Source organism: Diadema antillarum, unplaced genomic scaffold (genome assembly GCF_040938485.1).
Source record: "Diadema antillarum isolate AM-2024a unplaced genomic scaffold, OU_Dant_1.0 seq00001402_RagTag, whole genome shotgun sequence".
Lineage (NCBI taxonomy): Eukaryota > Metazoa > Echinodermata > Echinoidea > Diadematoida > Diadematidae > Diadema > Diadema antillarum.
Window position 1 is genome coordinate 258,249 of NW_027272157.1, and position 17,281 is coordinate 275,529.

The 17,281-nt window shown below is 39.9% G+C and overlaps 1 protein-coding gene across 1 annotated transcript; it reads left to right on the forward strand.

The window, feature by feature from the left end:
* Positions 1-5,950: 5,950 nt before the first annotated feature.
* On the forward strand, positions 5,951-14,493 carry LOC139709068 (tektin-4-like). Its single transcript, XM_071621032.1, has 7 exons — positions 5,951-6,080; positions 8,038-8,659; positions 9,593-9,663; positions 10,007-10,150; positions 11,556-11,778; positions 12,229-12,383; positions 13,107-14,493. The coding sequence occupies exons 2-7, from the start codon at positions 8,081-8,083 to the stop codon at positions 13,321-13,323; spliced, it is 1,389 nt and encodes a 462-aa protein (XP_071477133.1). The 5' UTR covers positions 5,951-6,080; positions 8,038-8,080; the 3' UTR covers positions 13,324-14,493.
* Positions 14,494-17,281: the final 2,788 nt, after the last annotated feature.

Consider the following 17,281-nt stretch of genomic DNA (forward strand, 5'->3'; position numbering starts at 1 on the left):
TTCCTCCCATCTTTATGAGTCTTAGAGGTCCTGAGTTCGAATTCCGTTCGTTGAGTTATAGGGCCTGAAAAATATTGAATAACGTGTTTATCAATATTGGCCATTAATTAACTTTCTTGTGAGCACATGGATTGCGTTGGCTATTCCCCTGCAGGGGACCTTGTAACTGTAATAAGCTGATATTCCATTTACGCTCTTATCCTGGACATGCACTTTTCAATGTAGATATACACTCGGTACCTGAATAATCAAGTTCGCATATAGGGCCCTTATACACCAGCTGTTGCTGATTCGGACAAGCGTCGGATATGTCAGTCTGTACATAGCAAGCTATCTTGCACGATATTGGGAACCACCTTTTTTAGGTATAAAGATATGCATATCTATTTGATATTTTTATGGTATAAAACAATCTAAATACCATTCTGCTGCTTATAGTGTCCACTCTCAGATGAAATATGGGAGAGGAACTGGTACCATAAGGGTACTGCAGTTATACAAGTAATGACATCTATAGGACCCTTCAACAGCAGTGCTAACTTCTAAAGAGACTCTCCCTTTAAAGGCCCTCAAATCGTAATTATTCATTTACTTTTATCCATATGCTCCATATGTATAAACAGTGTGTTTTGACATCATCATAAAGAGTACTCAATTGCAAAATTTTCTTTCAAAATGTGACGCAATAATGATGATTTCAGTTTGTTTTATTTGTCCACTTGTACAAATTAAAGAAAAAATGATTGATAAATCACAAATTAACAGTACATAAGTAATTACAAAGTTAGTGATAACTAAATTCACTCATTTATAGACTCGCCCCATGCATTAAACAAAAGTAATGGATAAAGGTCAATTTAACTATTTTTTATAAGTAATAACAAAGTCAGTGATAACTATACAGTAAACTTACTACAACATACAAACATTATGGAACATGAAAGAAACATTTACGTATTTTGAGGAACATGGTTGAGGAGACCATCATCATTGAGCACAAGTGACAATGCTTGATGAGGATGATGGCCTCGGAGTAAAATAGTGTATAAGAAAACTAAAAATTCTAATTGGAACTGAAGAAGCAATGGCAATGATTGAAAATGACGAATGCTTGTATCTAAAGACACTGTGTAGATATACCAAGCTTGCAAAATGGTACACTTTGACACACAAAGTTTATATAAAACAGCATTACATAATAAGCCTTTATACTTTGATCGATCCAACATTAGAAACCTTGAATTATTTGCACATTACTTAATGGGCTTCAGTCGCCACATTCTACTGATTTCCTAGAAGGGGGCTCACACCAAATTAATGGTTAAAGGCTCTTTATTGCATAATAATAATATCTCCCGAAGCCATCTTTTATATCCCATAAAACATGCCAGTTGGTTTCTTTCTTTATCACTGATAATTCAAAAGTGGGGCGAGGCATAATTAATATTGTCTACAAAAGAAAGACGAAAGAAACTGATAGTATCATGCAAAGACCAGCAACAGCATTATGACCTTGCCACATTGTATGTCTGTAGGGTCCTACAACTTATGTAAGTGGATAACCTGTAAGTGTCCCCCTGTTGGCACTTCAAAAATCAAATTAACAATAAAACACATAGAAACACGATAAATTCAGTGTCAAAATGAAAATTGATTAATATTAACCGTTTTCTTTATGAACGTCGTATGTCACAGAACAATTTAATAAATGGCACTTATTGTGATAGGCACACTCACGCACACACACACACACACACACACACACATCATAAACAATATAAGGTTTAAATCTTGAAAAAAAGAAAGAATCCACAGTAGGAAAGGTGCAAAGGGCGTCGGGAATCAACTCAAACAAGCGAGATTTGACAATGTTATTGCATACGCATTATACCATAAACCATGTATGCCGCGACTTCTTTTTGATTCGATCAAAACAATTCTTTATTACAAACATGGACCACTAAATGTTTCCTAATTTTGAACATGCCCAAAATGAAAAACGGCTTCAGCGTATCTCTGCGAATCCCTACGAATAGCTAATAAATATACACATAACGTCAAATATGTTACAAACTATATTCTATCATAACGGATGCGAACATAATACATATCTTCAAATTTTCAGTTCGTTCCGCATTCGTGGCTCGATACGCTCTAATGTGACGGGGCCTTTAAATTCACTGAGATAAGATGATGTAATGATTACAGTATTTATTAATCCTTATAAATGGAGTTTGCTTCAATCCAAGTGACAGCGAGCCTGCGCATGGTATTTGGCAATGTAATAATAGAAAAATGTTGTTAAAGTGCATTCAATATAAAACAATGAAACGTTTGCCCTGCCGAAGAAGGGTGACGAAATGTTGCATGCAGGTGACCATTTTGGTCACCTGGTCTAATACAGAAGTTCATTCTTTGTTTTGACATGAATTCCATAAATATATTGGGACGCCGGACAAGCTTATGCATTATGCCGCTTTAAAAACTTGTGAAGTGTCTCTCCTAACCAACTGAGAAAAGGAAAGGTCATTATTTTGTACCAAGATGAACACATGAACTGGCTCATAGTTGTCCAGCCACGTCGCAGTATAAGATGATGGCGCTGTTGAACAGAGCTAACTAGAGCCTTCAGGGGCTAACACGAGCTTTCTGCTTTGACACAACGAACAAAACGAACAAAGTTCCCGAGCAAAATAAACGGATTCACTCTTCGTGCATACGAGCATGAAGCTCCAGGAACAAATTACATTTTCGTGTAGTGAGTGATGTTTTCCAATTAAAGTAAATATTCCTTTAAAATTTTTTTGACCCCAACTGGGTATTTATTTTTCCATGATTTAACATTTGCAAATCACAAAAATAAATCATCAAAAATGACCCCCACCAAAAAGTAAGAAAACTATTCTGTTTCAGACACAAACACACACACACACACACACACAAAATGTGTTATCTTTTTTTTATATATTCATTGAAAACGATTCCCAAATCAGGAATGAGCCTGTGATAGTTTTCTCGCTGGAATTTCAAATGAACATTTGACCAAATTATGACTTACAACCAGTGGTATAGGCCTAATCTGCATTCAAAATTCTAGACATTGTTTTATTTAGATCGATAAACATAATAGATAATTATGAAAATGATATGTCAAGCAACCGCCTTATCTATACATATATTATATACTATGGATTGTGTGTGTGTGCGCGCACGCGCGTGTGTGTGCTATGCTTCAAAGAACCTCAATACGGAATGAAGTTTCCTTTTAAATTGTAAGGTTTTTTTTGTATTTTACATTTTTTTAAAATAGGCAACGACAAACTTGTATTGATTGATAAATAATGTTCGATAAAGTTTCATGCGAATCATCAGACTGACGTGTTTGAAAATGTTTTTGTTCCAAACACAAATCGTATTTTTATTTTTTTACGTATGATGTTGGTGATAATGGTTTGAAAAAAAAAATATCTGTACGATGATAATAAGGATGATGATGCCATACTCCAACTGCTAAACCCGAAACCAAGCAGCCGAGCGGGGGCCCTGATTTTGTGGCAGCCGCTGCACCGCGATTGTGGAACGATCTACGCGGTTCGTCCGCATTTCCCCATCCCTTGATGACTTCAAGAAGAATCTTAAGACTTTTCTTTTTAATGCTTATCTGTGACTGAATTTTGTTGTGAAGTGCTGTGAAACTCAATCATTAACTGTGTAAGAGCGCTATATAAAATGATCCGATTGTATTGTATTGTATTGCATTGTATTGTATTGTATTGTATTGTATTGTATTGTATTGTATTGTATTGTATTGTATTGTATTGTATTGTATGGTGAAAATAATGGTGTATATTGATGATGATTTTTAAAAATATTTTTGTCAGTACCATAATTGCTATTTTCAGGTGATTTTACATTTTCAGACCTTAAATTCAGAGATCTGGTGCAAACTTTTGGTGCAGTACTTGAAATTATTTCTAGCTCCCCCCCCCCAAAAAAAAAAAAAATAATGGAAATAATTTGGTGGTTTTTTTTTCTCCAGGGAAGTGTTAATAGCAAAATCACGGAATTTAGCTCTTATCCGAGTATATGCATCATCTCTGTGTATGTGCAAAGTCTACTGAGGTAGAGCTTAGGGGGAGGGTGTGGGAGGGGATGCCCCTCCCTATCGACGGAGCTTTTGCGTTTTTAAGATTGAAATAAAGCGATCTGAAGCACTTTTTTGTGGGAAATTCGGAACTTGTCATTCCCCAAAGTATACTAAGTCTATAGAGGGGACCAATCAATGGGAGGGTGGCAAGATATACCCCTCCCATATTCGAGGGAGGTTTTTTTTTTTCCATTTTAGAACTGAAATTCAAGTTGGGTACTTTTCTGTTGGAATATCTGGAAATGTGTCAATTAGAGAAGTGCAAGTCTTTGGGAGGAGACATAGCAGGAGGATATGGGAGGGGACAAGCCAGGGCTATTCCCCCTCCTACGTGAGGGAGAGTCTCACCATTTTCTGATTGCAGTCAACGTTTTGGTGCACACATTTTGTGGCATATATTTGGAGAACTCAAAGTGTAGCCATCGTCTACTTGTATGCACTGGGCGGGGGGAGGGGGGCCGAGGGAGGGGGGCCGGGGGGGGGGGGGGGGCAACCTGGGAGAAAGCGTGGGAGAGTGCTATCCCCACCCTTCCCGTACGAGGGAGCTTTTGCCTTTTTAAAGTTGAAATTGAGATATCTTGTTTTTACGCATATTTGATGGAATATTCGGGAAATTATCCGCACAAAAAAAAAAAATGATCGGGGGAACTGAGAGAGGAAAAGGTTGATCAAAAGGGGATATTTTCCTTGTACATGAGGGAACTATTGATTGGAATGTATGGTGCTTAGACGGGAACTTTATGTAAGGGAGGAATCTTGGGAAATTCAAATTTAAGTGGGCGTTGTGATTTTTTTCCCCGATTTTCCCCCTTTTTTCTTCCTTTTCCCCTTTTTTTCCACGAACCAAAAGTGTGTGTGTGTGTGTGGGGGGGGGGGGGGGCTGCAGCCCCCCAGCCCCCCCCCCCCCCCCCCAGTTCCGCGGCCCCTGAACAACGCGACCTAAAAACAACAAACAAACAAAACACGTTGCTGTGATGTGTTGCATGCGGTACTCTGATGAAATCTCAAGTCTTGGCACTAGTTCTTCGTATAACACTCTTATGACCGAAGTGCAATTTCAGACGTCCTTGTGAAGGACACACAAAAATCCCATGCAAGGAGTAAAGGTCCTTTATTGTAAGATAACATGAATAGTTACTGTGCATTATACATTTTATTTCCATCTGTTCTTTGTTTAACATGCTTTGTTCGAAAAGATTTTTAATCCATAAATTTCACTCCTGCTATTTACATTACTTCCACCCGCACAGTTTGAATGCAGTTGTCTCGAGATTTCTTATGTTGATATCAGTATTCATGTAAAGCAGACCTTGGGTTGAGAAAAGCAGATCTAAAATGATTTCTGCCAAAGAGAAGTTGTCTTATAGAGCCTCGGCCCCAAACATGGAGGTCACTCGGTGTTCTCCGTGCACCTTTTCTCTGTCTCTGGCTTCGTTTCAATCTTCTCCTTCTCCTCCTCCTCCTCCTTCTTTTCTTCTTCTTCTTCCTGTTCTTCTTCAGTTCTCATCTTCTCTGCCTTGACCCCTCTGTATTTCCACTTTGCATTCTTGCTTTCCTCACGGCTATTGTTTGCAACACAATACTTTCCGTCGTCCAGTCAAGCGCGACTGTTCGTTCCCTCGCACCACCGGGCCATTTAGGGTATTGTCTCGCTGTTCACGATACTCGCTCCACGAGACGGTCACACGAGGTTGCTATGGTAATCACCTTGGCAACTGGCAACAAAGCTCACAGCGAGAGCCCAGCCTGCCTCGCTCGCCGGCTGTACGTGTCTTGTGTATGAGTTCGAGAGATAAACATTCACACAGCTAGGATAGGACTGCACATGTGTGTAGTGTACGTGTATCACACTCAGTTATTCATTGGATTTGCGTGTGTAAGCACACTGACTGCATAGCAAGGATTTTCACCGAAGTAAAAGTAGACTTAGAAGGTGAGTAAATCTGCAGTTTTTTAGTTTTCGTGTGAGTCACTGCCAATATACCGGTAGATTTTGGTTGCAGTTGCAATTTTCAGCCATCATTTCTACGTAAATTTCTTTCTAAAAAGTCTTTCTTTCGACTGCTTGCATCACGATGCACGACGACCATGCCCATGGCCATTGGCATTGCATTGCAACTGTGTGACACTGCTGCAAGCCAAAGCCCCAAAAAGGGAGAAGTGTTTTGTAAATACATATTGACTTGGTGGGTTAGATCTAATTGTAGAGAGGCAGGAACTTACCATGGTCTTACCAATTTTACCATGGTCTATGGAATCAAATTTTGATCCTCGATGTGAATTACTTGCATGTACCAAGAGGAGTGACCCTTTCAGGTCTAGATTCCACTGCACTAGAGTTTCTAATGCTGACACTTGATCATTGTCGTTTGTCTTTAATATTTGCCACTCTTTACTACAACTTCACATGTCTCATCCCTTCATTACTGGTATCTGTAGCAAAAATGTGCAGTTGCCAGTGCACAGTGCAGACAGTTTAGAGTTTAGTACCAACTACCCAACAGGTAAACTCAGCCACTAGCGCCCTCATTAAAACTAAAGTAAATTTACTCTAGCCAAGTTTACCTGCTAGGCTGAGTTTACCCACTAGGCCAAGTTTACCCACTAGGCCAAGTTTACGCATAACTACATGTAGGGTAAGGGCACCAGTATTCGGTCAGGCACCGGTATTCGGTCACTTATCACTAGTCACCAGCCAGTAAGTTCAACTGTCACAACACACGCAAATCACACTAATTCACATACTTCCACACTCATTCCCAACAGGAAACTCCCTTAGCCCCCTCAAAAAATCCATCCAAAATCCCAAATTTTACCGTCAAAAGTGCAGAATCGGCGCTACTTTCCAAAAGCGCGCGCGGATAAGGCCCAGTTTTAAGAGTACGGGTCGCCGATAAAGCGCTAAAAATCGAAAAATACGCCGTTCTCTCGCGGGATTTTTCGCTTATCGCAAGCTTAGAGTGTAATGGTATCCTGAAAAACGCAAAAGAAAAACAAAATTTCCGTACGTGCCGATACAGTGTCCCAATGTACAAGGGTTGAATGCAAGTGCCGAGGCCCCAGTATTCGGTCACCAACGGTCGCCGCAACGTCCCCGATGCAATTTTGCGCCAACAAGGTAGCGCGCGCGCGCATTTTTCAGCTGCCTTGAACACGCATTGACTTTGAACGCGCACATCGCGTGACCGAATACCGGAGCCGATGACCGTATACTGGGGAATTTTCAAGGTGAAATATTTCGGGATTTTGTGCAATTCTGTGAGATATTTAACACAATGAAAGTTGAGATTAAAGAAATTTGATATATTTCATATACATTGCTGTAGATATGATGTATGTATGTATTATTCTAGTTAGAAAAATATTGCAAAAAAGCTTAAGTGACCGAATACTGGGGATGTTACCCTACTTGTCACACTCTTTTACACTGTGTAGACATGTCGGTCAGTCCCAGCAGAGCAATGCCAATGGTCATGTGTGTAACGACTATTAAATGTACCAGTTTCTGCACAATGACAAAATGCATCCATTTCAGCTTGTCTAAGTAAGTCAAAGAATGGATTTCCAAACACTTGTGTTATAGACCTCTATTTTTCAAGTGGTGGGTCTGCTGATATTTACAATGTATACATAAACTTTGTTTCCTTTTTTGTTACCTTTTAACTCCTTTTGTATTAGTTTTAATTGTCTTCATATTCATAAGTGTCTATCATGAGACACTGTCCTAATGTACTGGAATGGAATGGATGCAAGATAGTATGACATCTGTTTTCATTCTCGGCTAAAATAAATCAATGATCAGATCATAAATACCATACTAGAGTCTATGCTTAATGGCATATGTGATGCAGAGTACAGCTGTACATGCTTCTCTTTTCTTTTCCCCACAGATCACATTAGTACTACCCAACCCAAAACTTGATAACTACAATCATGGATGCTGGTGCAACTCTTCTGTCAAAGACTTATTCGCCGACGGTACCGGTCTACCCGACAGCGAACACAGTTGGCACAAAGACGGACCAGGCCCTCTCTCAAGAGCTTGCAAAGATGAGCGGCCTGGGAGAAACGGGCGTCCTGGGAGTCCCAACGGGCGCACCCGCCGCCCAGGGATTCCGCTCGGGAAAGCACACAACACAGGAATGGCATGAGTCCAACTATGGCAAGTACTTCCAGAGCTTCTCCGACCGCGATAACGCCGAGAGGCTGCGCCACGAGTCCAAGCAGCTCTCCAACGAGACGGCAGCCCTGACACAGCGCACACAGGCAGATGTGACCAAGAAGCTCGGAGAGCGCATGAATGACATCAACTTCTGGAAGTTTGAGCTGAACCGCGAGATTGAGGAGATGATCGAGGAGACGGACTTGCTGTGTGCACAGAAGAAACGCCTGGAGAATGCCCTCGATGCCACTGAAGTGCCACTTAAGATCTCGCGTGACAACCTCAGCTGTCGATCCAGGAGACAGGACATTGACCTTGTTGGTGACAGAGTGGAAATGGCTCTGAATAAGGTGAGATCAGATTAAGTTTGTTAGTTGCAACATTTACTGGTAAACAAAAAAAAAAGGAACCCACTAACGTTGTATTTCAGAGATGCACATATAAACTTAAAATGGAAGTGAAGTAGAAATGTTTAAACATGTTTGCCGAACTGACAAAATGAAATGTGATAGCATCTCCAATTGTTATGGTATATATGTCATGCAATTTATGATTAAATGGTCTCATCCATCAAGTTAATTTTAATAATGACCACGAGTGAATGGTCTGATCTATCCATATTGCAAGACTGTATAACCGTATGAGGTGTGGCATTTCTTTCTTAGGCCGCGTTTATAAGATTTTGCGTGCCTAGAATCACTGTTTTGAAACACTGTTTCAAATCACAATTTCGTCAGGAGAGCGTTTATACAATTTTTTCTCCGAGCGTGTTGGGGCTCTCGCTCAGACTGTGCCATTGCACAACTCGCTCTGTGCAGTTTTTCCTCTGCAAAGGGTCAAACAGGGTGCGCGCAAGGCATTGTGACGTCACTTAAACAGTGTTTGAGATCGCGGATGCGTTTATAAGATTTTTGAAACACTGTTTTGAAATGCACTATTTTGTGCGATTTGAAACAGTGTTTCAAAACACTGTTTCAAATCACGGTTAGCATTTATAAGATTTTTTTTTTCGAGCCAGAAACACTGTTTGGCCAGAAACAGTGTTTTAAAACACTGTTTCTGGCCAGAAGAAAAATCTTATAAACGCATTCTTAGGAGATCTCTTGCAACGATTTTGATTAATTTTTTTTTCTTTGCAAAATTTTGAATGTCATTCTCATGGCTGTCTCTCACAAGATTGATATCTTGATTTAGTGGCAACAACAAAAATGGACCACTTCAGGCTTTCCTTGTCATGCCCCATAGATCATCATTTGTATCTGTTTTCTGTCTTCATGTTACAGGAGGTAGAAATCATCACAAAAGTGCAAGATTTGTTGAAGAGGACGATAGAGCAAGCTGACAGACAAATCAAGTAAGTGTTCTAGACCATTAGTGCATTAAAAAAAAACAAAAAACTAATTCACTGTAGATAGAGTGTTTTTTCCTTCATATTTGCATGTTCTGGTTAAGACTGTTGATAAGAAGTTGTTGAGTACTTATGGATCTATTTTTTTTAATGTTGTCTTTTATATCATGTGATATTATTATTCACTGCTTTACATACAGTTTGATTTGATACAATGTTGTTTAGAGTTTCAGAGAATAGTTGAGTACAATTAATCTCAGTAATTACTAAAAGTATTTCTGAATTGTATATAAGAATAACATTTTGAGTGATGCATTATTAATGTTACTCATCATTTTCTCACCCTCAGGCTGAACAGGGGTTCCAAGCACAAGCTGACGATGGACTGGTCAGACAAACTTTCGGCTTTCAAGATTGACGAGAAGTGCACGGGCCTCAACAACAATTCCACTGAGATCCAGTACAAGGAAGGATCAGCCAAATTCGAAGCAGTGTAAGTAGTCAGAGCAGGCAGTTGTAAAGTTAATGAATAGCCCAATGTGTCTGATATCTTGGTGATGTTTTGTGTGCTATTTTTGTACCTGCTGTTCGTAGCTATAGCTGTTAAACAAGTCAAACCACATGCAGTACAACGTGCTAGTTCTGTGGAAACGACATAAGTCAAGTATTAATCATCCCTTAAAATGCTTGGTGTGTCTAAGTGAAATTATTAACCAATATACATGTAGGACATTGGCAAATAGAACACGAAAGACATGTTTCCTTATTTTAAAGGGATGGCTCAATGTAATGACTCACCCCACTACCCCCGGACATGGGTGCGTCATTTCCTCGTTTGGTCCGTCAAATTTGTGACCCAGGTGTTCGTCATTTTACCAGCTTTGTCCGTCAAATTTTTGACCGAGGGGTGCGTCAAAATCCCATCATTGTCGGTCAAAATTTTGACCGAGGGGTGCGTCATGGTACGTCACTTGGCTATGGAAAATAACACGCATTATTTTGAACCGAGGGGTGCGTCATGGTACGTTACTTGGCTATGGAAAACTGCACGCATTTTTGCACGCTACCGCACCGGATACACGTACCGCGAGTGAAATTACAGTGAGCGCTTTCCCGCGGCAAGTGAAAATCAAAGTCGGGAAACGTTTTGGAATAAGAGGAAAAAATGCTTGCCAGAATCTGGCAAGCAAAGAATTTAAAAGCCATCCTTTCTCCTTACATTTTCCCTACAACAAACCCATGAAATCATGCATACTCAATCTCAAACCAGGGACTGTTCAGCGATGTAACAACTTAGTTCAATCTTTCCTGTCGAAACGGCAGCAGAAGAACTGCCTGCCGCATGCTATTTTCTGCTCGCGGGATAGCCCGACCAGCTGGCCAGACGCGCGCGCGACGCTGAGTTAGCTGTGCGAATCTCTACGTACCGCGACTAGGCTGTAGTTACGCAGTACTCGAGCGGGAATATGAATGCCGTGGCGTGGTGTGTACCTACCAGGCCTGCGCTGCAGCAGTATGCATCCACCGCACTAGCAATGGCCGCGCACACACAGCGCATTCTGCACACATGTGATTGGGTGTGATTGTCATGTATGGATTGCATGCACAGAATACACATGTACATACTACTGTTCGGAATATCGTAGCAGCAGCGTGATGTACGGTGAATGACAATACGGTGCTTACATGGTAAGGGAAACTTGCCGAAACTTTTACAAATTACGTGTACGAACCAAAAGAAAATGAAATTGCTTGAATAAAACGTATGCAAAAATCGTTTCTAATTACTAAGTGTAAAAAATGTACACCATAAAAACTTGAAAAAAAAACCCAAACAACCTTATATGTATAATAAACTGTGCTCTGACATGTTTTGTATTGTCCAATGTCCAATGCAGTCAGACAAATCCTCAGTCCTGGGCAGAATTCTCACACGACAACATCGTCCGCGCCGAGCACGAGCGCCTCGCCTCCCAGCAACTCCGCAAACTGATCGACCAGATCCTCACTGACACGTCCAACGACATGCGAGAGCAGTGCAACACGGTCAACACAGAGTTTGCCCGCCGCATCGAGGAGATGAACGACGCCAAGACGAAGATGGAGAACCATCTACTCAAGGTATGGTGTCAATATTATTTTGCTTTGCTTCTCGAAGTATACCTCATCTGATGTGATAGTGGGGAAAACAAGGGCACCCAGAGGTCATTGCCTTTTTTCACCCGAAAAGGAAAGCACACATAAATTATCAATGTAAAATGCAAGAAATGTGGACCTGGATTTCCCATGAATTTCAAAGAGAGCCAATGTAAACATCTTTATGGTTGTTGATGGACAATGTACAAAATATAGATAAAGTCTTATAAAGATGTATACCATGAGATGTATGAATGGTTTTATTTTTGGCTACATATGTATGCCTCGTAGTTTAAAAATGTTAAAGAAAAATTTTGCTCATTTTTTTTTATTCACTTGTTTGAAACATGGAAGTCGTAACTAGAAAGGTAGAATTTTCAAAGAATTTCCATTCAGCTTTCAATAACGTTGTCATGTTTTTCTCACACTGATTAGACTGTGGAGGAGATTGCTGCCATGGAGAAGAATATCAAAGACCTGACCCAGGCTGTGAAGGACAAAGAAGCACCAATGAAGGTTGCACAGACAAGGCTAGACCACAGGACTTACAGGCCCAATGTGGAACTGTGCAGGGACCCTTCCCAGTACAGGTAAGCATCATATTACCGTAGCAGGAGGTGCTCGATCCCAGAGTTGTATGAAATCATCTTAAGCTACCATAGCAAAAAAATAATAAAAATAAAAAAAATAAAAATATGCAACTGAAAATACTTTTTCACTGAATGGTTTCTGTCAGCTGCCACTGTGAAAAGTTGTAATTATTGTCTGTTCCAATTTTTGAGAAGTGCTTTATGAAACACAGTTCGGGTACGCCTATTCTGTACTACTTTGCTTTAGCCAGTTATGAATAGTACGTGGGAAGTCCTTCCCTTTTAATCTTTCATAAGCTAAGTTTGGCCTCAAGCTTTACTTATCATCTGGTAGCTTTCCTAAATATGGTTTCTTAACGTGTGCACTGTTTCATTTCATGTATTAAAAAAATGAAATTAAGATTGTAAATTTCTGCTTGTTGTTGTTGTTTTTAGTTCCACATTTTGGTAGCAATCTCACACTGTGTATGTAAGCATGTACTATGATAGAAAGAAAAAGAGAGATTATGACAATGAGGATTTTTGGTATTTAAGGCATGAAGAAATCATGAATTGGAGAGAAAGAAAAAAACAATAGGGTATCCTTTGTAACCATCAGTAAATCAATAACTGACAGACATTTTACTGCAATAATTACATGAATTTAAAGATTAGAGAAATCACATAGCCTTTAATAAGCAGATGTAATAGCAATCTCCTCCTTTTCTTCCTCAATTTCTTCAGCCTTGTCCAGGAGGTTGGCCAGATCCAGGACTCCATCGACAAGCTCCAGCAGAAACTGGCCGAGTCCCAGGCCTCCCTCAAGGATCTCATGGACACTCGCATGGCGCTGGAGAAGGAGATTGCCCTCAAGAAGAACAGCATCTTTGTCGACCGCGACAAGTGCCTCAAGTTCCGCACCCGCTACCCGTCTACCTCCAAGCTGGTCGGCTACCAGTAAACTCTGAGTTACATCTGATGTTTTACAACTTCTGTCTTCTTCTTAAATGGCACGTTGCGAATGCAGCCTTGAATCTGGACTGTATTATTATCATTTTTTAAATATTTGTTAGGAAAGCAAGGGGAAGGGCTATCGCAGCCAAAGTGATACAACGCAAGGGGGTACCAAGTCGTTCCTTTTAACTGTGTAACTTGCAATGGTCCAATTGGTTATTTGAACTGTGCAGCGAAAAGAGTGGTGTCTGTTACTTTTAAGTTACATCCACAGCCCTGTTTTACACTCAACATCAGGGGATTGAAAAGTGGCAATACGTGATAAGAATCAATGCCTTGGTAAACATCCATTCAGGCATCTATCGTACGTACCTTCTGCATCCTACTCCAATTCTTTGAGTGAATTTGAATTTGAGCAACTGCACAGAACTGGACTTGGGGGTAGGGGTTGTTTTTTATGGCTCCATATTATAGCTGGCCATTAAAGCAGCTTGTTTGCATGCAACAATGGGTAAAAAGGAAGAGAAAAAAATCTTAAAGTTCCTGCCAGGCCAATGCGAAAAGGTGAACCAACCTGTCGTCTACTTCCCATATACTTGAGGCATGAAACAAATGTGATATTAAATTGGGCGTGACCAACTTGACAGCTATTTGTATTGCCCGCCATCTTTCTTTGCCTTGTGATGCAATCTCAATGCTCCCGATACAACAATACTATAGCAAGGCTTACTGTTGAAATAGTATGCAGGTTCCTCAGAATAGTTCACAAAGTGTGGATATATCAGTGTTTCCGTCCTGAATAGAAATTTGTGTATCTTGACCGTTACCAGCTATGTCCTTTGCATCAACATCTTTGGTGTAAAGTCATTGTGCAACATTTATTATTATTTTTTTTTGTTAGTATTTACTTGTGCCCATAAGGACCTTTCATTCTTAGCAAAATATAACATATTCACTATTCATCCACACATGGTAGTCTTAATGCTAGCTGCAATTTTCAACTTGCAATAACATCAGTTATATTTTGTGTGACAGTAGCATCAAGTCTATCCTTAGTTGAAATCATTGATATATATATATATTTTCTGCCATGTATTATATTGTAATATATATTGTCAACTATGTCAACCTTGATTACTTTGAATTATGGTGAAAGTAAATGCATGAACTTGCACAGAGCAGAAATTAAAAAAACAATGCCTTGAAAATGAGTGAAAATATTGAATAAAATGCAGTTAACTTATATTGTGCAAAGACATTTTGTGTCCCACCAGTGTCTGTACCAATGTCTTACTAAAGCAGCGTTGTTTGAAAACAAGAACAAAAACTGAATCATTGGACAGAGTAATTAATACATGGATTAAGGGGAGAGAGATGGAGAGGGGATATGAGAAGCGATGGGAGAGAGGGAGAGAAAGGCAGTGTCACACAGCATACACATGTTTAACGAGCAGGGAGTGAGCATTCCGTAAAGGGTTCAGAGAATAACTTGTTGAACGTTGTATCCAATGGCAACCATCAAGCAACTGCGTCACTGAGATGATGCTTGAGGCTGAACACAACCAGGGTTAAAAAAGAACAAGGAAAAGTAGAAATTACGCGGTGCGTAAAATATGTCCCCGCCGGAAGTAGCATTTAGTAGCAAAATGTACAATATAGGTAAAAAGATCAAGGTCAAAGGTGAAAGAAGTCAAGGGTTAAAATTCTATGTAGAAGTTTTGAAGCCCTCACCTAGTGCCATCACATAAAGCAAACGAAATCGAAATCGGGTTAGAAATGGCGAAGGAGTAGCATTTTGTAGCCAATGTACAATATTGAAGCCCTCACCTAGTGCCATCACATAAAGCAAACGGAATCGAAATCGGGTTAGAAATGGCGACGGAGTAGCATTTGGTAGCAAAATGTACAATACAGGTCAAAAATCAAGGTCAAAGGTCAAAGAAGTCAAAATTCAAAATTCTGTGTAGAAATTTTGAAGCCCTCACTTAGTGCCATCACTTAAAGCAAACGGAATTTAAATCGGGTAACAAATGGCGAAGGAGTAGCATTTTGTAGCAAAATGTAAAATATAGGTCAAAAATCAAGGTCAAAGGTCAAAGAAGTCAATGGTCAAAATTCTGTGTAGAAGTTTTGAAGCCCTCACCTAGTGCCATCACATAAAGCAAACGGAATCGAAATCGGGTTAGAAATGGCGAAGGAGTAGCATTTTGTAGGCAATGTACAATATAGGTCAAAAATCAAGGTCAAAGGTCAAAGAAGTCAAAGGTCAAAATTCTGTGTAGAAGTTTTGAAGCCCTCACCTAGTGCCATCATATAAAGCAAACGGAATCAAAATCGGGTTAGAAATGGCGAAGGAGTAGCATTTTGAAGCAAAATGTACAATATAGGTCAAAGGTCAAGGTCAAAGGTCACAACTGAAATTCTGTATAGAAGTTTCAAAGCTCCCATGTAGTGCTATCATATAAAGCAAACAGAATCAAAATCGGGTTAGAAATGGCGAAGGAGTAGCATTTTGAACATTTTGATCACACACGGACGCACGGACAGACGGACAGACGGACACACGGACACACGGACACACGGACACACAGACACACACACGTACGGAGCCCGTTTCATAGTCCCCTGCTCGAACTCGTTCGGCGGGGACAAAAAGTGAATCAAATCTAAATGCAGTTTTACTGTGTAATGATCATTGAAATGTGTAGATAGTTAAAAAATACAATGGAAATTTGGTATGAATACATGTAGGTTCGTTTTGTTCACCAAATCAGGGATTGTGGTATATCACTGACACAAAAAAGAAGAAGAAAAAGATAAAAACAACTCCTGTGCAACCAGGAACATTTGCAGCATGAAACTTTCATGTATTGGAGCTAACAGCCTTTTTTCATGGCAAAAAAGTTAAAGGAATTGCCGCTGGCTTTCAACATATAGTATGGAAGAAAAAATCACATGCATTTTACTTTCATGAATCTTACATGTAGCTCCTCACAAAATTTGCAAAAGCTTTATGCATACGACAAATTCTGGTTTTACAGTGGAACTATTCCACTGCAATGAAAGAGAAGAGTTTGTTAGATCAGATATTTTGTTATGCCAAATCTATGAAAACCATGAATCCATTGTAAACTGATAAGGATTGCAGTGTGACAGATAAGCTGTGTGAGAACATGTGCTGTCAATATGTGTGTGTGTGTGTGTGTGTGTGTGTGCGCGTGTGTGTATGTGTGTTTGTGTGTTTGTGTGTGTTTGTGTGTGTATGTGTGTGTGTGTGTGTGTGTACAGGTAACTCGTATTGTAACAAAGTCCTCGGGACTGGCAGTTTTCTTTCGTTACACTGAAATTTCTTATGGCCAAACAGTTCAGTACTTAAAGATATACATAGATGATAATTTGGGGACGCAGATTTTCACTTTGTTGTAACAATAATGTATACTAATCACAAGGACCAAATTTCATGCACACACACACCCTCACACACAAACCTCATGCACTTAAGATATGTTCCTTGTTTCCAATTGCTTCGCTCCCCCTCTGTCAGTCTTGCATTCTTACACACAGACGGCATTCAAAGAAACCTTAAACTTACAATACCAAAACCTAGCATATGAGTGTCCAGTTTTTGTACTGGAAGAACTTTCACTGGCACACAGAACCATCTCAAGGTCATCAAAGAATCATGAATCATCGATCATTGATTCTGAGATGCAAGTGCACACAATACACTGTACTTGTCTCCAAGGCACATCTAGGTACTTTGGTGGAAAGTTTTCACTTGAGTTAAAGCCAAAACATCCTTGCTTATTCTTCCTTGAGAAGGTATCTACTGGGCATTGTAAGAGAGAAAGGAAATTGTTTCATGTCTGAGCTTCACACTGCATTCATCCGTCTTGGGATACAAATGTCAATGTGAACCACACATTTGAGAATGGCACTGTAAAAATTGGAAAAAAAAAAGAAGC